This window comes from Tenrec ecaudatus, chromosome 6, assembly GCF_050624435.1.
Source record: "Tenrec ecaudatus isolate mTenEca1 chromosome 6, mTenEca1.hap1, whole genome shotgun sequence".
Lineage (NCBI taxonomy): Eukaryota > Metazoa > Chordata > Mammalia > Afrosoricida > Tenrecidae > Tenrec > Tenrec ecaudatus.
The window spans coordinates 5,405,910-5,426,592 of NC_134535.1; the positions used below are offsets into that span (position 1 = coordinate 5,405,910).

Sequence of the window (20,683 nt, forward strand, 5' to 3'; positions counted from 1 at the left end):
GAGTGTGTCACACATCAGGTTGTTTATGTCCTTTATTCACATTTCATGGGTTGTGACATGTCCCCAGCAGGGCAGCCACACAGTCGTACAGATTGAGATTACATTGCTGCACAGTTCAAGTAGCTTGTTTTAGAAAATAATTTCATATTTGAAATAAAAACAGTTTCTCCATTTGACTGTGGGGGGAGGTGCCGGCTGAGGTGGTCCTCTGTTCTTGGCGTAACCAGGGACTGGCTGTGGAGACACCTCCTGGCCCCAGGGAGCACACCCCCTCTTTAAAAGCCCCACTTCCAGCATTTGAGAAATGGGGGGGGGGGGGCGGGGGAAACGCAGGCGGGCAGCGCCAGAGCCTTTTGTTTGCAAAGCTTCCAGATCTAACAGTTGCTAACATGTTTCAACAGCAAAGCCACAAACAGAGCTCAGCTTGTTTGCCTTGAAGCAGAGGCTTTCTGTGTGAAGGCCATGGTCGGAGGAGTCTGGGGAATAGGCCAGGCTTTCTTCTCCTAGACCCACAACAGGTAGGGGGTTTGTTGCTTTTCTTTTTGGCATGCAGCATATGGAAAGTATGATTTACAGGGAAGTTGTAAAACCGTCCCTTTTACAGAAAGTAGGTCTGTGCACAAGCAGCCAGGCTGGCCCTCCTGTGGAAAGCAGCCCCCTTGGCCTCAGGGACGGGACACTGGCTTTTAGCCGCTGTTCTCACAGCAGAGGCAGCTCTGCGGACAGCCAGCACCCGTGAAGACAGGCACAGAACAATCCGATCGATCGGAGAACAAGACCAGAGACATTCTAGAGGGTACAGTTGCCCAGGTTCCCTCATGGAAGTGGCTGATGTAAAAGCTTCCTTTTCAAGATAAACAGCCAACTAAAAGGACCAAGGGTCAGGGCTTAGCAGGAAAGACCAGAGTTAAGAAAAGCACAGCTCGGCCAGCCCCGGACAGGGGCAGCCACCTACCACGTCACCCCCAGAGTGGAGGATCTCATGGTTCAGGGCCACAGACCAGCACGGCCCCCAGAACAGAAAGGGCTCTGATTGGAGGTGATGTCCCATTAGGAGCCATGGGACAGAGCACATTTTCCCTGTAATTTTCACGAACAGTGACAGTCTTTTAGCAGCAGAACATTGCTGGGAATGTTAGAGGGGAAAAGGAAGGTCACACCCACCTACTCATTTCTGCCGGCGTACGAGATCCCTTCCTCCTGCTCTTTTCAGAGCACAGGGGAGTGGTGATCACGACCAAGTGCACCATCAGGCACCACATGGAGTCCTACCTGCCCTTCTAGCCACTGAACCCAGCTGCTCCAAGTGGGGCTGGGTCCCACCACCACCACCTGCTGACCTAATAGGTGGGCAAGCAGGCCTCTGGAGCTTTCGCACTGCAAAAGGAAAAGGCGTGCCTATGCACCCTTCCTTTGGCCCGTGCCAGTCACGGTGGGGCCTCACCCCCGAGGGCATCCAGAATGAAGTGGGGAGCACATGACCACTGGCTGGCACCTCACCTCAGGCCTCTCAGTGTTCAAGTACTTAGCTATGAAATGGGCTTCCACACCTTACACTCGATGGCAGCCCGTCATTTTCACAGCAACAGTACCATCCAGTCACTCCACTGACTTGTGCTTCCAAGCCAAACTCTGCAATGTCCCAGACACCAGTGTAGGAGCCAGGCCCGGCCCAGACCCGAGGCTCAATCACAGAAGGTGATCGGCAGGAAGAAATGAGCGACTAGGGGTGTCTAGTCAAATGTACACCAAATCCTCATGCCAGGGGGCTTGAGAAGGTGCAGAGTGGACTGCCCTGGCCCGACAAGACAGGTGTGTTCCTGCACCCAACTGACCCTGGTTCCCTGGGAAAGGACACAGCCATACCTGACCCTTCAGAAAGTAAAGACTGCAGGTTGATGAATGTACTGCTGTCTCAAGTTAAAGGCAAAGCAAAAGTCACACATCTCCTGGCGTCTCCAGGTGCACACACAGCACAAGGGTGCACGAGGCTCCTCCGGACGTCACCCAGAGAACACAAGTGTCAGTCCAGAGGGTCCACTGAGAACACCCACACCTCTCTATCCGCCTGCACTTTCTACAAGGGTTTACTTCCCTCTCCAGAAGGCACCCGCTTGACACTGTGCTTTAAAAACCAATTTCTGTTCAATCCCCCTTGATCCCAACTGCCTTTTGGGGGGACACAGGAGGAGCCGCACTCAAGAGATATCCATAAACTCAAAAGACACAGGGCCCGGCCCCAACCTGCTCCTGGCAGTTCACACGAATAGCCACCCAGTGGGTCAAAGACCACTGTCGGTACATACAAAACAGGCTGATTAACCAGAAAAACTCTTCATGAAACACAGCAAAGCAAGTCCAACTCTGTCACCTGGTGGGAACAGCGCCTGTGGGAGGACACTGCTGGGGGTAGCCCAGTCAGTGGGTACAGAGGGTGACCACTGAGGGACGCCTTTGGGAAATTGCATTGCTACCCTGATTGCAGTCCGCTAAGTAATCACTTCCGGTTAAAGGAACAAATGAACTTAAAAAAATCTTCCAAAAGGTTTTGTCCAAATACATGGTCCTCGCTGGACAGTTCCTAAGAAGGGCGAATACAGTTTCTTGACACTTAACATTCAAAGGTTTTATTGGCCATACTTGTTTTCCTCACTGACGTTTTACGTTATCTCGAAGTTCCTAGAACGTCAAAGCAGAAGAGGAGAACAGAATGCCCACAGTGGCAGGCGAGGGAGCGGTGGTGAGGCACCCATTCCTGGCAGCCTCAGGCTTCCTTCCTTTCCAGCAAAATCTTGTGCAGCTCATCAGCATCCTCGCTGGTTTTGACCCGAATTAACATGGTCACGGGGATGGTGGCGTTCTTCTCGTCGACAGGTGGATTTGGAACGCAGACAATCAGCACGTTGTTCTTGCCGGTCCGGGAGCAGGGCATACTGGGTGAGACCAGGACATTCAGCAGTATGTTGCCTGCAGAGACCGAGAAGAGACACTCTCGTTACACACACCAGAGCCTTCAACACACTGCCCGTTACCTAGTGACACCATTTAGACCCCCTGGGTTCACACCTGGGGCTCAGGAAGGCTCTGCTGACTCCGCCCTTTGACCTTCCCTAGACTCTTACAATTACACCTGCAGAATTCTTCCAGAATGTTCCATCCTCTGAACCAGGAAAAGTCTGTGTTTGAGGAGCAACAAGCCGAGGTAACCTGGCGTCTCCCCTGGACTGTGACATCACTGCCAGGACCAGCAATGGCCCCTGCCCTTCTTATTGTGGCACAGCTCTGGGCCAACCCTCAGAACTGGCTCCTTCTGCCTGGAGCAAGGCCTTCCTCTCTCCTGAATGGACGGATCGATGCTGTCAAAACACAAATCCAAACTCACTGTGTGGAGTGAGTTCTGATAATTAAAGGAACTGGTGCCCGAGTCCGTAAATCTTATGGGAGCAGAGAGCCCCATCTGTGTCCTGAAAAGCAGATGGTGGTCTTGAAATGCCAACTCTCTGCTTAGTGACATGCTTAGCCCATGGCACCACCAGGGCACACCAATAGGCCAGAGGACTGCACTAAATGGTCACCAGCCTCTGTTCAGTAAACCGCCCCAACCCCCAGCATGTTTAGCACCTTTCCTGCCATATAGAGGAGAATCAAACCAACCTTTCTGCCTATAGAGAGCAACCAAACCCACTTAGGCTATGATGCTTGGCTTGCATCTGCCGGCACTCAGACATCTCAGAGGCCATGTGGCCCAAACATACTCCAGTGATCACATGTGAAAACGGCCTGCAACTAAGTGCAGCCATGGGCCTGCGGCCACCATACACCTGGCAGAATACCCACCTAGGTTAGTGTCTGCCCGCACGAGAAGCTGGGTCTTGTGGTTTGTGGTGGGCTTTAGGTGCAGCGTGCCTACACCCTTCTCTTTAAACTCATTGTCCTTCTTGTAAAACAGTTTGCACCTGTGGTAAAGAAACAGCAGGTGTGAGTAGGTTCCAGGCCCCAAGTCAGACCACAACATTCCAACAAGTGATGCATGTGGTGGGCTAACCTGTGCTAACATCCCCCGTCACCAATCTTCCCAAGTAACAGACTAGCTTAAGATGAACAACAGCACTATAGCACTAGGGAGACACGAACCCCAGAAGTCCTTAGGATAGTCCGCCAGCTGAGATGAAAGTGGCAGCAGCCCTGACCCAAGGACAAAGCTTAGAAGTGTGAGGCAGGCAGGAATGTAATCGGACCGGCCAGGGAAGACGGATGCACATGGGTGAGTGATGTTTCACGGTGGGCACGGCAGTGCACGAGAGGGGCTGACAGATGCTATGGAAAACCCATGGTCTGTCATGTAAGCCTTCATCCCCCTTCCCAATGAATAGTTAAGACAAATACCCCCAAATGAGAAGGCAGATAAATACCCCCCAAAGCATTAAGAGCAATCTTTGACTGATCCTGACTGACAAGGCCAAAAAGCACAAAGCCTGAGAAAATATTCCAGATCCTGAGAAAATATTCCAAAACCCCTCCTCAATGAAAAAAAAAATTAACTAGTGGTCCTTATAAAACTTTCTAATACCACCACCCAAAATTGTATTTTCTTAAGTAGAAAGATAAATCAATCAATCACAGCAGAGCCCCTGCCTGCCCTCCCTGTTTGTGATGTGAGGACTTCGCCCACCCCATTCCCTCTTCCTCTGACACTCTCCTCAGGAGTCTCACCATCTGTGTTGAGGTTAGCGGGAAATAAAGCAGCCCTGGCAGGGCAGGGCCATATGCTCACCTCAAGCCTCTCCTCTAGGCACTAACCACACCCCACAGTTGGATGGCTCCTTTGCTTCATTGTGACTAGAAAATTTGCTTTCAGTCAGAGCCCTGCCTCCGTGTTACCTATAACCACCGTAAACATAAAAACAAGAGAAACAAAGTGCTAGTCTCTTCAGATCCCTCATGCTAATCGACTTTTCCTAGAAACCTGTCCCAGGAAGCATCTGAGGTGGCCGGCCTCCTCTGCAAAAGATACAGCGGGCCCTCCAAGTCCAGGGGCTTTCTTCTCAAACGGGCAGCTGAGCGCCAAAGCCAACAGGGGGAGCAGGAACGCCGAGCAGGGCAGCTCCCGGTCTATACTTACTTTTTAGAATAAAAAGCATCGTCTTCCTTGACTTCAGTGACTACTACTTTAGGTGGCTCGTCAGTCTCTTCATCTCCACCTTTTACAGAAAGCGAGGAACACCACTCAGCAGTGTGAAAATGAGCCCCGCACCTCAATCTACGCGCACACGGCAGTGGGCAGTCTCTAACAAGATCCAGTTTGGGGCAGCACCCTTCTCCTGGAATGAACCCCACCCACACAGTGCCTCCCGCAGCCAGCCTGCGGCCAAGGCCACGCCACACCAAAAATGAACAAATATAAGCAAGGGCTAAGGAAAACAGGACAAGCCTTTTTTTTTAAATGGGGGACATTGTCAAAGAAATCACTTCAAAGGCGAATCTAAGTATGACATTGAAGATCTGTATGAATGCCACCACCGTCCCTAGTGGGTCACTAGATTTAGACAGAGACTGCCAGTGCTGGAACCCTACTTCCCAGGGCCGCTGGCACCCAGTTCACAAAGGGAAGGTCTGTGGCACCCTTGCTGAGGGAGTCTAGGGGCTCCAGTCAGTCACTCTCACCATGTTCCAAACACGTTGATCATGCAACAGCACAATGTCCACACCACTGGGATCCAAACCACCGTGTGACAAGAGTCACTTCGAGGTTGGAAACTTCTGCTCTGAGCCAAGCCCCAAGACTGACCCGAAGAAGACACTGCTGGTGACCCTGGCATTGAGCCCAGTCTACTTCTGAGCATGCCAGAAACTATGCACAATACAGAGAAAGTCAAGACACACCAGAAGGTATGGAGAAGGCCCCCATTCTCAGACCACTGTATCTGAGCATCTCCTTGGGCATTTGTTAAAAGCAGTTCCCAGGCCACCTAAACTGTCCCCAGGCCCAAGAGGTGAGGCTCTTGGAGAGTCCCCAGCTCATAAGCCTTCAAGTCGTCTGGGGCACCATGTGCCAATCTTTTAAAACGGTTCTCAACCTGTGGGTCACAACCCCTTTGGGGATCAAACGACCCTTTCACAGGGGTTGTCTGATTGATAACAGTAGCAAAACTACAGTTATGAAGTAGCAACTAAAGTAAATTTATGGCCCAGAGGATTACCACAATACAATGAGCTGTATTAAAGGGTTGCAGCATTAGGAAGGTTGAGATCCACTGCCTTAGAAAATTAACTGCCACCCTGAGGCTGAGAGTTCAAATTCAACTTCCCTTTTACACTGGGGCTTGCAAAGTCAGAGCTGAGACGCTACAGGGCTTGATGCGCAAGAGTACTCACTCCTGCCAGCTCCCAGGTAGCAGGCCACCACTGCCCTTCCCCTGCTGGTGCCACCCACCCCCAGAGGCAACTGCAGCTCTTAGCTGCTGTACAAGATAGAGGAGGCTGCTCCCCAGGGTCTCTGCTGCTGAGTATCTCAAGAGCAGCAGGTACGTTTGAACTGTTTAACCCACAGTGCCAGCAGGGCGCCTCTGTGCTGTTCATATGCACTCCAAAAGGATGTATGTGGGGCTGTGTAGTCACCATTGCAAAGACCCACATTCAAGTGAGATGATTCCGCCCTGTGGACCAGGAAAACAGCCGTTTTCTTTCTGGCCGCCCACTGGGACAAATCCCTGCAGACAGACAAGAGCCAGAGCCAGAGGCCCCGAACTGTCTCTGGAAACTTGGGCAGCTCCCTCCTGGGAACACAGTGCCTTAGCGCCCTTTGGGCTAGGACAGGCCTGCCTCTGTCCTTCAGAGGGGTCAGGTTAAAGGGGTCAAGGTTTCCTTAAGCACCTTTATTTTCACAAAAACAGTGTCAAAAGATGTTTTTCTCTCACTAACCATCAAAACCAGCCTACTGCCAGCGAGGTCATCCTGACTCCTGGCATCCTTCTAGAAAGTTTCCAAGGCTATCCATCTTTATGTGAACAGCTGGGCTTGTTCACCCTGGGAGCAGCCGGGGAGCCTGAACCCCTGACCTTGCTGTCAGCAGCCTAAGCCTGCAGGGCCACCAGGGCTCCTTTTATCTCACTAAAGACAAAGACAAGGCCATCACAACCAGCCCATAGATCAGGTCTGTTCTGTAGAAGCAGTATAAGGCAGCGCACGGAGACCAGGTGCCAAAGCCGTTATCTGAACCCAGCCCACCTGACCTGTTCCTACCAGACAGGAGCCAACCACACCTGAGATCAGCCACCACTGCTTCCTCATTACCTTTACATTCGTTGCTGCCTTCTGTCTGGCTCTTGGGCGCCTTGGTGGTGAAGGGTGAGTCCCCTGGTGTGTTCTGGGCAGCATCTTTGCCAAACAAGCTGGTATTTCCAGAGGGGAATGAGAACCCAGTCAGGGACCCAGAGCTCAGTGAGCCCAAGACCGCGCTGTCTACTTTCTTGCCAAAGCTGAATGAGGCACTTGTGGTTCCCAGGGCCGGGTCTTTCTTTGTCTCAGACCCGATCTCAGTTGCCTTCTCCGACGGAGCCTCAGTCTTATTGCTGGAGAACAGGAAAGGTGACTCCTGCTGTAACTTTGTAGGCCCACATAGCGGCGGCGGCTGCGCTTCTGGTCTACTGCCACTGCCCCCGGGGCCGTGGTTCTGCTCGATGCTGGCGAGGTGCTGCTCGTAGTCTCTGAAGATGGGTGTCAGGTCACAGAGTGGGTTGGTGTTCACATGCTTGGCGATCCAGTCTCGGACAGAGCAGTTCAGGGCCGCTAACTGTTTGTGATAGGCGCTCCTGGGGCACACAGAGCTGGCTGAGAAGCCTGACGAGGGCTGCGGACTGCTGCCATTCGCCCTGGAATTGGACATCTTGGCCTCCACCAAGGAGCTGGGGCCGTTGGAAGTCACAGAACCTGGAGGAAGTGAAAAGGTGCTTAGCAAGCATTGGCTTGATAAAAAACTCTAGGTTTCTGTAATACTGCATCCTTTCAGCTTTCATGTCATTTCAACCCCACTTTAAGAATGAAGTGCAACCTCAGGAAAGAGGGTTTCCAAAGAGCCAATTAAACTGTCCTGAGATTCCATCATACATTGGGCACTGAGTTGAGAAAATTCACAAACACCCCTGGTCCCCCCACACTCCAGGTGCCCACTCCCAAACAAAAATGTCAGGGCAATTTCCATGTCCGCGGCTACACCGGTCCTGGCACAACACGACCATGCCAGGTCAGAGGAGAGCTTATGTCAGGGCATGTCCAATCGCGCATACTTGGCTTGAGTGAGAGAGATTCAGAGTAGTCAGCACCTTGAGAGCAGAGTGCTGACGTCGGTGACGTGGATTCAAATGGAACTGCACAATGCATCAAGATCATCAGCTGTCTTCATATCATAGTGGGCCATGCTCTGGGCTGTTAACATCCAAGTCCATAGTTCAAACCCAACAGCTGCTCCATATAGAGATTTACCATCTCAAAAATCCTGGGGAGGCAGTTTGACTCTGCCCTGTAAGGCTGCCGTGATTTGGAATGGGCTCAATGGTGTCAATTCAATTCTATTGCCAGTTCTAAGGGTTCTTGACCCCTGTCCTCAAAGCAGGTCAGCAACCAAGGGACAGTGTGGTCAAAGGTCATGGGAGGCCCTAGATGGACAGATGGGAACGAAAGCCTTTAGAGTGGAGGATTCTGAGCTCAAAGGGATTTACCATGGCCACAGCTAGTCACTGAAGGGCTGAGGACAGAAGCCCCTAATCTCCCCTCTAGCTGTGTAAACCATTGCCAACAGTCACCATCTTCCTGCTTTCTGATATCACCCTGAGTTTGCTCAGAGCCCCAGTAGCAAGATAAATCATTATAAGAACAGTCGTGTACAGTTCTCAGTCACACATAACTGGATGTGATGCAGAAAGGAAACTGTGTACCTATCGGGGATCAGACGAGCCAGTCAGGGTGCGATGGAGCAACGATGATAAATACAACTTTCCTCTGGTTCCTAAATACTCCACCGCTACTATCATGATCCCAATTCTACCTTGCAAGTCTGGCTAGACCAGAGGATGTACACCGGCACAGATAGGAACTAGAAACACAGGGAATCCAGGGCGGATGATCTCTTCAGGACCAGTGGTGTGAGTGGCTATACTGGGAGGGTAGAGGGAGGGTGGGTTGGAAAGGTGGAACCGATTACAAGGAGCTATATTTGACCTCCTCCCTGGGGGTTGGACAACAGAAAAGTGGGTGAAGGGAGACATCAGACAGAGCAAGATATGACAAAATAGTAATTTATAAATTATCAAGGGTTCATGAGGGAGGGGGAAGCGAGGAGGAGGAAAAATGAGGAGCTGATGCCAGGGGCTTAAGTGGAGAGCAAATATTTTGAGAATGATGAGGGCAATGAATGTACAAATGTGCTTTACACAATTGATGTATGTACGGATTGTGGTAAGAGTTGTATGAGTCCCTAATAAAAAGATTTAAAAAAAGGAAGGAAGGAAAAAAACAAAGGAAACTGCTTACCAAAGTTGGCCTTGGTCTCTGCTGTTTCCTTTGTGCTGGTGAAGATGGGGGTGCTGGCCACACTGTTTCCATTGGATAGTCCTAATGGCTTCACGTCCGAGAGATTCCCAAAGCCAGAAAACCCGCTTCCTCCTCCAGGAGGTGTGACCAAACCTTTAAAACCTTTAAAAGCCCCTCCACTGTCAGACTGGAATAGAAAGAAAGGGTGCACGTTAGACAGTGCCCAGCAGCACCCTGAATCCCTACATACCCACATGACAAGGAAGTTGCTGGTCCCACAGAACCAAACTGAGACAGTCAGAAATGCTAGCCAACTTGGATGTGGGATGCCTTTTCAAGTGCAGGGTGCACCCTTAATATGAACAAAGAAATACAGAACTAGGCCATAAACCCATGTACTCACCACCCAGCCAGAAAAAGAATCTAAGCATGTTCTCAATACAACTAAACCCCAACAGACTTTCCACACTTGTCCAATGTAATAGTACTTATCCAAGATCACCTGCTGAGAAGTTGTAAAATCCACAGTCAAGTGAAAGTACACATTTTCTGAGAACCGTCTCTGCAGCTGTCAGCCCCAGGGATCCTCAACCCTTCTCAAAACTGGACTTCTTTAACAAGCCTTATTTGTTTCCAGAAGCCACCTGCCAGGGCCTCCTGCTCATTCACAACCTACCTAAGCAGCTCTGGAAAGGCTGGGCATCCCTACTGAAGCCCTCAAGGTGCCCGCAGCCCCTGGCAGGGGCATGCATCTGCTTCCGGGACCACAGTCCCCTGGCTACTCTACTAGTACTGCACAAAGTACTCCCGAGCCCCCAAGGCCCTCTGAGGAGGGGTATGGGTTCCACAGATGCATAAAGCACTCAGTCACGATTTCACCCAAATGACCGACACAAGAACTTCTCCATTGTCTACATGGGGAGCTCGTTTACTGTCGATGTTTTGCTCCACAAAGTGAGACATCTCAATCACATCGCATGTGAGGGGCTACTGGCTTTGGGTGGACATTGATGGCGGTATCTCAGAAGCAGGACGTCGGTGTGCATGGCCTCTTAATGCAGGTAACAAATCAAGGTAGATTCTGAGGGTTGTTTGACTTTAGGTGACTTAAAACCCACCACAAAGAAGGAGACAGCCATCACTGGGAAGCCATGATGCATGGATGAGCTGTGAGGTGGCCCAAGAGTCGATGCATTTGAATGGTGGTGCTGGAGAAGAAGATTCAAAGTACCATGGACTGCGAAAGGGTACACTAATCTGTACTGGAAGGAGCACACCTAGAGTACTCCTTAGAGCCAGATATGCCAAGACTTCACCTTACCTACTCTGGTCTCAGGAGAGACCAGTCCTTAGGAGAAGGACATCATGCTTGGTAAAGTTGAGAGGCAGTGAAAAAGAGGAAGGCCCTGAAGAAGATGGACAGACACGAGGCTCCAACAATGGGCTCAGGCACAGAAACAGTTGTGAGCATGGCATGTTCTGTTGCAGTCACTACCGAACAGAACCGACTCAATGGCATCTAACAACAGCGTAACAGACTTTACAGCCACGTGGCAATTTATCACTACTTGGGGAACTTCTGACAGCAACTTGGCTCTAGAACCATCACAGAATGTACAAACTGGTTTAACAAAAGCAACAATGGGTGACCTTAAAAATGAAGAGTCCCTACTGATGGAGAGGTGCTCCAGTCTGGCTCCCTAGCAGGGCGGGCTCCCTACACCCTAGGTGTGTCTCCCCCATCAACCCCTCCCCAAATGTTTCATTCATAAGGCAGGTCCCAGTGTTGTACAGATATGCTGACTTTTATCAATAAATTTGCTCTTTGGGAAACAAGTACACAGTCCAGCATCTCAGTGATTTGTACTGTTACACTAGCTTTTCCTCAGAAAAGATGTCACCTGTCTAGAACATTTCCTCAATCATAAGAACGCCCCTTTGAAGGCACAGAAGTCACAGTTGGTAAAGCTACATCCCTCAGGCCCCTAGCAAGGACTTGCATGAGAGCGCCCATGCTCTGGGATATCTCGGTTGGCCCATCTGTCCTGGAGGTAGACACACTCTGCAGCTCAGACCCCAATCTCACCAGGACTCAACACACACACCTGACACGAAAAGCACTCACTTCAAATCCAACGCTTCGACGTTTTGCCTTTTTGATGGCTCTATTCTTCAAGACTTCTTCACTGGCCACTGAGAACGTTCCCACCTGCAGGAGTGCACAGATAAATAGGATTTAAGGCCAAAAGTGAGCAAAAAAGCTAGAACACACTTCCATAGAAACTGGTTTTCAAATACTGCTAACATACAACAAAGATGACAGAGGAGGGAGGTTAACTTCTTATCTAGCTTTCAATTCTAATTAGGCGCATCAGCAATGTCCCAGTCTACACACACCTAGGCTTCAAATCAGTCTCCAGAGACGTATGTGCACACATACACGCATGCATGCGCGCATTCGTTCACCCTGTACAATAGGCACAAAACATTCAAGACCTTCAGTTAAAGGGAGCCCTGTGTACTGTTAGGGGTCTGGTGCCTTGTGGTTATGTGCTGAACCACAATCTGTAAGTTCAGCAGTTCAAAACCACCAGCCGATCCAGAGGACAAAGAGGCAGCTTTCTACTCTCATAGAGTTAGTCTGGAAAACTCACATGGGCAGCTCTACCCTGTCCTATGGGTTGCTATGAGTTTGTATTAACTTGCTGGCAGCAAGTGGATGGCACTGTTGGGGAAACGCTGGTCTGCTAACTCCAAAGAGAGTTGAGCCCTTAAAGTTCACAACCTTGGAAACCTTCTATCGTTTGAAAATACTTGTAAGTAGTGGCAGGCTCAAAAACCTACAGGGCAGTTCTACTAAAGAGTCCCTATGAGTCGGCAGTGACTCGATGGCAATAAGCATGAGGAGCCCTGGTGGCGCAGGGGGTTAAGTGTTGGGCTGATAACCACAAGGTTGGTGGTTTGAGACCATCAGTTGTTCCACAGACAAAGATGAGGCTTTCCGCTCCCATAAAAATTTACATTTCTTGGAAACCTACAGGGGCGGTCTACTCTGTCGTAGAGGGATTGAGCTGGAATCGACTCAATAGTAGTGGGTTTGGTTTATAGTTTTAAAAATAATAATTAGGATAGGGGAACCAATCACAATGACTGACACATAACCACACACATCCTTGGGGGAGGAACAACAGAAACTGTGGGGGAAGGGAGACAGTGATTGGTGTAAGATCAGAAAATAATATTTACAATTTATCAAGGGGTCATGAGGGTGTGAGGGGGCCGTAAGGACAGGGAAAAAGAGGAGCTGGTACCAAGGACTCAAATAGAAAGTAAACATTTAGAAAATAATGATGGCAACATATGTACAAATAAATATGCTAGATACAAATGATGTGTGTGGATTGTTCAAAGAGCTGAAAGAGCCCCCAATAAAATGATCTTTAAAAAAATAAAAAGAGAAATCCTCACAACTGGACCAATAATATGAGAAATGCAGAAAATATTAATGGATTTGATATTACTTGGATCTACCATTAACACTCCTGAGAGAGGCAATCAAGAAAATTAAGACATAATACATTGGATAAATCTGCTGTACAAGACCTCTTTTTAAAGTACTGAAAAGCAAAGATGTCACTTTGAACAGTAACATGCACCTGACCAAAGACATGGTACATTCAATCACTTCATACATGAGGGGGTGCGCGCACACACGAACCCTCTCCCCAAGCTATGAATTTTTTTTAAACAAAACACCTATCATCTTCAAAGTACTCTCCCTTACACTTAATACATTTGTCAAATCTGAGATTCCATTCTTGGAAACATTTGTCAAGTTCATCTGTCTGGATGGCTGACAGCACCTCCCTCTTTTTTCTTCACCTCTTCTTCTATGTCGTCAAATTGCTATCCTTTCATATCCCTCTTCATTCGTGGAAACAGAACTTGCATGGAGCGAGGTCAGGTGAGTAAGGTGCGTGGGGCTAGAGTAGCATGCTGTTTTTGCCCTAAACTGGCACACAGATGGCTGCAATAGTAGGTGGTGTCGTGGTGGCAAAACCAGTCCGTCTGCCACAAATCAGGCTTTTGTCACACACTGTTCTGCAATCTCCTCAGAACCTCTAAATAGCAAGCTTTTGATGAAAAGTCTGACCCGGTGGAATGAACTCCACGTGCACTACGAGCAGACAATGTCATCTGTCCATACGTCCAGAACGAGTCTGTTCCCAGAGCACTGTCCTTTTAAGCAGTGTTCAACACCACAGTTGATTCTGCCGCATTTTTTTTCCAGAGCAGGAAACAAATTTTTTTTTCATGTTGTGAAAAGTCTAAAGTTAATTGATGGGAAAACAGGCTTTCTAAAGTTGAACATTTAATTCCTGAAAACTGTGTCCCTCCCCCTCTGCCTTCAGCACTACCAGTCAACAGAAAATTTTCTTGGCGCCTCAAGGTCATAAAGAGCTCACATGCTATCCATTGCTGTCTAGTAGCTAGGTAATAAAATCCCAATGCTGGCATTCCAAAAGGCTGCTGCTGTCAAGTCAGTTCCACCTCCCAGCAACCCTTTATAAAACAGCCCCAAACACCCACAACCTAAGATTTACTATGCCAAATCAGTCAGAAATGTTAGAAGCCCTGTCAACACATTAATAACTCTGTCACCCATATACTCATAAAGGAAAACATCCGAGTCATGCACTGCCTAATGTCCACGACAGATACTTCCTGTGAACAGCACACTATATGAATTGTTGTTGCCTCAACATCTTATTGTAGTCTGGTCCTGCTCTTTCTTTAAGCCTTTCAAATAAGCTTCAAGGCTTCACATAGTGACTGTCAAGGTGCTGAGAGGGATTCCCTTTTGTTTGATCCTCAAAACAAAAAAAGCAAAACCCACTGCCATGAGGTCTTAATTCTGACAGACAGAGAAGCACTGCACCATGGCTGTAAAGGTTCTCCGGTGGAGCAGATTTGAACTGTGATTAGCTAAGTGCTTCCCCACAGAACCACCACCTGCTATTTCTCCGTAACAGACACAGGCCCCTCTGGGATTTTCATTGGGCTAGTGGCTTTCCTTAGAGAATCCTTTCAGTTGGGAGATTTTGTTTTTGAGGATCGCCATGGTTGCTGAATGAGCCACACCTAAACCGCCAACATTAATGGCCATGAGTTTTCCACCTTATGTCGTGTAATGAACGTTTCCTTCGCTTCCAAATGGATACCTCAACTCTGCCTCCTGCTGTCGTTACCAGCATTGGCTCTGTGTTTGGGAGCCACGATACACTTGATGGTGATATTGTCAAATGAAAATTAAACAGACGATGCTACCATACTCCAAGTGCCAGACCCTAAGTGGAATGCTGCTTGGCCAGGTGTCAAAGCCTTTCAGTCAGAAAGTACAACACAGCACACACATAAGCCAGCAACACAGGCATTTATTATGACCACCAAGTCATGTATTGCAGGTTACATGTACACTGTGCCAGTACCCGCCTGGCAGTTTTGCACAGAAGGGCCATGAGATGTACGTGCTGCTTGCTATGTTTAGTTGTCAGGATTTTTGAATGCTATTATAACGAATATGGGATTCTGGGCCTTTATAGTCCGATGTTGTTTGAATAGGCACTATTGAGGTGCAAGACAACCAGAAGATTAAAAAAACAGAAGACAGCCATCTAAAAACAATCTTGGAAACATGGTTACAAGTTTTGTTTGGAAACTTTGGCGATGAGTTGGGTGCTGGGCTAACTGCTTGGTCAGTAATTTAACGAGAAGAAAGACGACGCTGTCTGCTCAGGTAGATTTAGTCTGGGGACCCCTACACGGGGTCGCTAGTAATCAGCCTAGACTTCATGGCAATAAGGCCTTGGTTTTCTGGTTTTATTCTAATAATCTGAAAGGCCAACTTGTGTAGCCTTGGAGGCTAAGACTGTTGAGAGGGCACTAGAAATAGGTCATGCCCTATTCTTTACGGAAGGAAAATCAGAAGGCTTTCTCAAGAAGTAGAGGACAACCCAAAGACACACGGTATTACAGTAACCAATCGTTGCTCTGGGGGGATCTCAGATCCACTCTAAGGAGCACAGAACGAGGGTGGCAACTTCCAGCTCCTAGCAGTTAAAGCCGAGGACCTGGCAGCAGGAGAGGGTGTCAGTGACCTGCTTTTCAAAGCTATGTGCCAGCACCGAGAAAACATCAGTGACCCCAGATCACATAACCTTCAGAACAGGGCAAGTTTATGAAACTCAGGAAAAAGCTACTTCTAAAAAGGAGAAGTTATGTAGCTATTAGTGGAAAAGCCCACCCCCATGTAATTAGTGACTTTCTATGCTAAATTATAAGGAACCACAGTACTTACCATTCAGATGCACTTAAAGGGCCCTTTAATTTTTATCCTCATAATTTCATGAGGAACCTCAAAATGAATGTGATCTGAGCAGCAAGAACGCATACAACTCTTACCTCTTCTGCTTCGTCTTCTTGATCCCAATTCCTGTCTGTCAGCTCCTTCTCAGCGATTCGTTTGGCCATTTTTCTAAACCCGACACAAAAAAGTAAAAGGAAACAGCTTAAGTTTTCCAGATCAAGACATCTCTCCTATAAAAAAACTTAAAAATCAATTCCTTCATGAAATGCAACCCAAACCCTTCTGCTACCAAGGGAAATGGCTGTAGTGAGAACTCTGTGCAAGTGGGAGGGGAGGGGATGCGCTTGGCTCCTGCACCATCAATTTTAGGTGGGCTGGTGCTAGGAGGTAGCAGGAAAACACCCAAGCAGCATGGGTCCTCCCTCTGCCCAACAGCTCCATCAAAAAAGGGAAAAGGAGACCAATTGTGAAGATTGCTCAAAATAGGGCAGTGTGTCACTATGTTGGATACAGAGTCGCTATGATTCAGAACAACCATAATTTCACTAGACACAGGGAGAAGGATGACATGTATAGACAGTAACCATTCTAAATGCAGAGGTGAACATGTAAAACTTACTGAATAAGGGTATGTTTTGCTTTTAATACACTAACCAAAATTAGAATATTTTTAAAAATCAAAAAAGGAAATAATCATTTTTAAAAATCTTAAACCTAAAGTATGATATGACCTCAACAATTGCTTAACACAATGTCAACCTTCAAAGTCTTGAGGCCAAGTCTTAATCTTACAGACAAAACACTTTTCACATTAAAAATTCTCTTTAAGATAGCCTATTAATGAAACTAATATCCAATGCTGTTGGTTTGATTCCAGCTCAGAGCCACCCTATTTGGGCTTTCAAGGCTACACATTTTCACGAGTAGACCACCTCATCTTTCTCGCAAGGACTACCTGCTGGATTTGAACCACTGACTCTGTGGTTAGTATTCCAATGCTTACTCAACAGCGCAATCAGAATGCCTCTAAAGAAGTTAATAAACTACTGGAAATACATTCACAATAAGAAAGCCCTTCCTTTCATGTTGTGCAAAGTCTAAAGTTTGTTGATGGGAAAACAGGCTTTCTAAAATTGAACATTTAATTCCTGAAAACTGTGTCCCTCCTTCTCTGCCTTCAGTACCACCAGTCAACAAAAAATTTTCTTGGAGTCTCAAGGTGATAAAGAGCTCACATACTACCCATTGCTGTCTAGTATCTAGGTAATAAAATCCCAATGCTGGCATTCCAAAAGCCTTGCAAATCTGGTCCCCTGTAGATTGGTTACACAGGGTCTTTCAACTTGAAACAACAGAATAAAACAAAAATTCCAGCCCAAACCCACTGCCGTCTCCAGTCCATTCCAAATCAGAGGCCCGCTACGACAGAGCCCGAATGCTCCCTGTTTCCAAGGCTGTTAATCTTCATTAAAACAGCCAGCTTTCAACTTCTTCCCTGGAGCTGGTTCAAATGACTGACTGCAATTCGTAGCCCAACAAATAACTCACTGTGCCACTAGTGTTCCTTAACAACACCTTAATATTTGAATGTTTCTTTTTATAAGTATGTTCTCTTTATCTGAAAATAGAATGAACTACTGTATAGTCCAAGGTCTAAAACACAAAGCACTAGATTAAACACATGTATTTTTCAGCCATTATCCAAGAATCTATAACATCAGTCAACTTTTGCTATCAACCTTCGGAATCCTAACAAAAATGAACAAGGTACTTCAGGACAGGATCCTTTGCAACTAATACTGATCTGCTAGGCTAGGACTCTGCGGGTTCTTCCCGCCATTTCTCAGTTTATTCACGATCTCCACCAGAGGGCAGAAATGATGAGGAGTTGAAATGGCCATTACTGTTATTTGAGATTAACTGTAGCTACAAAAGGGCTGAAAGTGCAAAAGAGCAGCAGGAATAAAATATGAACTTATCCTTTTGAACATTTATCCTCAATTAAGTCCCAATAGCATAGTGGATTGTGTGTTTTGACAGTTCAAAACCATCAATGAATGGCTCTACCTGAGAAATCAATCTGTGTGTTCCAGAAAGATTTGCAGCCTGGGAAACCCACAGGGCCAGCTCGACTCTCTCCTATAGGGTCACTATGAGTCTTGATGGTTATGGTGTTGGTTTCTGAGTTTTACTTCCAACTGAAGAGATAGCTGGCATTGCAAAATCTTCTAGAGTAAATGTGCTGAATCAGCCTATAATCTGAGGGCAGGAACTTCTGCTTTGTTTACTGATCTATTCCAAACACTCAAGGTAAGTGCTTGACCAGCAGTTGAGTAGGTAAGCTGGGGTATTACACACTTCCTTTCTCACACAAGTAAGTATATCTATTTAGAGGTAAACATGCAATGCCCCCACTCACTCATCCGATGGGCCCCTTATTACCTGAGGCAAAGTTACACAGTACCTGTGCCACAGCCTCTGGTCTGTAAATGGACAGAGATCAATAAAATGAATGAGATAAAGGGAAAGAGCTTAGTTTAGAAGCGTGCCTAGCACACGGGAGGAGTCTAATCAATGTTATTAGTTAAGAAACAAGTTTGCTAGAAGCAATGCCTATCAAAGATGACTTTTCTGCCAGAACTTAAAATATAGGGCAGAGATTAAAGTTGAGGTATGAATCAAGACTTGGAAACAGTTCAGGGGGGGGGGAGATAAGGCTTTCTACTCCCGTTCTCTTTAATGAGTTAGTTTTGGAAACCCACAGGGGCAGTTCTACCTTGTCCTATAAGGTTGCTCCGAGTCAGTGTGTTTGGTTGGAGGTTACATGAATAAGAAAGGAGCCCTGAGCAATTGGAAGGCACCAGGGGCTTCAGAGGAGAAAGATGACTTTCTGCTCTTGTCAAGATTTAAGGCCTTAGAAACCTACAAGGGGCATTCTACCCTGCCTTACAGATAGGGTTGCTGGGAGTCAGGAATGACTGGAAGGCAGTGAATGTAAAACAAGGAAGACCACAGAACTGAAGGGTTTGAATTACGGTGTTGATGAATATGAATGTACCATGGACTAACAGAACAAGCAAATCTGTCTTGGAAGAAGTATAGCCAGTAGAACGCTCCTTATAAGGAACACGGCAAGACTCCATCTCATGTATTCTTAATGTGTAATCTGGTGGTTTTGAAGTGTGGACCTTGCAGTTAGCAGCCAAACATGTAATCCACCACGACACCAGGGCTGCTCAGAGCAAGACGCGGTGGGCAATAAAATTCTTTTTACCCAGGAAGGGAAAAATGATCTCTTCGGAAAAGTACTCGGAACAAGGCCTGGTCCGTAGCAACTGCCAGGTGCTTGCTATGAGGGTAACTTTGAGCTTAACTGAGTACCAAAAAAAAAAAAAGTAGCAAGTTATTGAATGATCCCAAAGAACAAAAGTAACATGGCAGGAAAAGTGAACCTCAAAGGAAAGAAAACTTTTTTGTAAGTTACTTGGGAGTCTTGGAGGCAGTTTGAAGCCAGCAACCACACTACCTCCCTGCACAGGAGAAAGCTGGGCCTTCCTTCTACTCCATCCCAGTCTCTGAAACCCACAGGGACAGTTCTATTGTCCTACGGTGTCGCTCTGAGCCGGACTGAGTTTTGATTTTGAGGCCACTTGGTCTCTGGGATGGACCCACCCCTGGGGTGAACTCAGAAGCGGCATCAGGGGCCAGGCTGGCAACCACAAGGTTCCACACGCCCAGCCGCTCCGAGCGCGAGAGGAAGAGGTGGCCGCTCGCGCTTCCAGAAAGATCGGTCTTGGAAAGCCTGCGGGGCGGGTCCACTCTGTCCTTTGGGGTCACTGTGGGTCGGAAAGCACGCGACTGCGGTGGGAGGTTCGGGCGCTGAGCTGCTCACGGGAAGACCGGCGGTTCAAATCCACCCGCCGATCGGCGGGACAAAGGTGCGGCTGTTTACAGCCTCGGAGTCCCCAGGGGCCGTCCTCTATGACCGGTAGGGTTGCTGGGAGTCGGAATCCACCAGAAGGAACCAACGACGATAAGTGAGGTGCCCGCAGGCCGGTGACCGAACACGCCAGCGCCGGGCGGAGGAAAACCCCTCAGAGAGCCGGGACCGGGACCGGGGCGGAGGAAGGGGGCACGGGGCTCAGAAAGGGCTGGCAGGGGCACGGGTACAGGGGCAACCCCAGGAGGCGGCCGCGCGGGCCCGGCGCCTGTCCTCGCCCTCCCACCTCCGCTGGCCCGCCGGGGTCCCGCGCCGGGCCACGCCGGACACCGCGGTCGGCCGCTCGGCCGCCGGCTTCACAAACAGCAGGCTTGCGTGGCAGCGCCCCGCCCCCCCGTCCCCCCGTCGCCCCTCACCTCGCCGGTCGTCGCACTTGCTGGGCCCTGGGCGCGGACACGGCAGGCCTGGGGTCTCGGCGCCCGGGGCTGAGGCGGCTGCGGGTCTCCTGGCCGAGGGAGCTCGGTCGCTTCCGGTGTGTGGAGGGCCTCGAAGAACGTCGTCGTTGCCAAGCCCGAAGTCCCAAATACCATGACCCCCGGGGGCTCGCCTCTGCGCTCGGGGGTGAGAGGAAGGCTGGCCGTTCCGTCAAACGCCGCCGGGGCAACAGCGTTCTAGACACTCCGGGCGGCCATTTTGTAACTCGACTCAACCCCTCAAAACCAACTCCGGGAAGAAAAAAAAAAAAAAGGAAAAAAACGCCCGCGTTCAGCTACTGCGCAGGCGCGACGGAGGCTTCGCCGGCAGCACCTCCTTCCACGGGGCGTGGCGACGGGCGGCGCATGCGTCGA

At 48.7% G+C, this 20,683-nt stretch overlaps 1 protein-coding gene across 1 annotated transcript; it reads right to left on the bottom strand.

Moving 5' to 3' along the window:
• Positions 1 to 17: 17 nt before the first annotated feature.
• Positions 18 to 20,570, bottom strand: NUP50 (nucleoporin 50). Its single transcript, XM_075553511.1, has 8 exons — positions 20,252 to 20,570; positions 15,991 to 16,063; positions 11,654 to 11,737; positions 9,529 to 9,715; positions 7,294 to 7,929; positions 5,123 to 5,201; positions 3,838 to 3,956; positions 18 to 2,967 (listed from the first exon to the last, which is right to left on the bottom strand). The coding sequence occupies exons 2-8, from the start codon at positions 16,057 to 16,059 to the stop codon at positions 2,765 to 2,767; spliced, it is 1,377 nt and encodes a 458-aa protein (XP_075409626.1). The 5' UTR covers positions 16,060 to 16,063; positions 20,252 to 20,570; the 3' UTR covers positions 18 to 2,764.
• Positions 20,571 to 20,683: the final 113 nt, after the last annotated feature.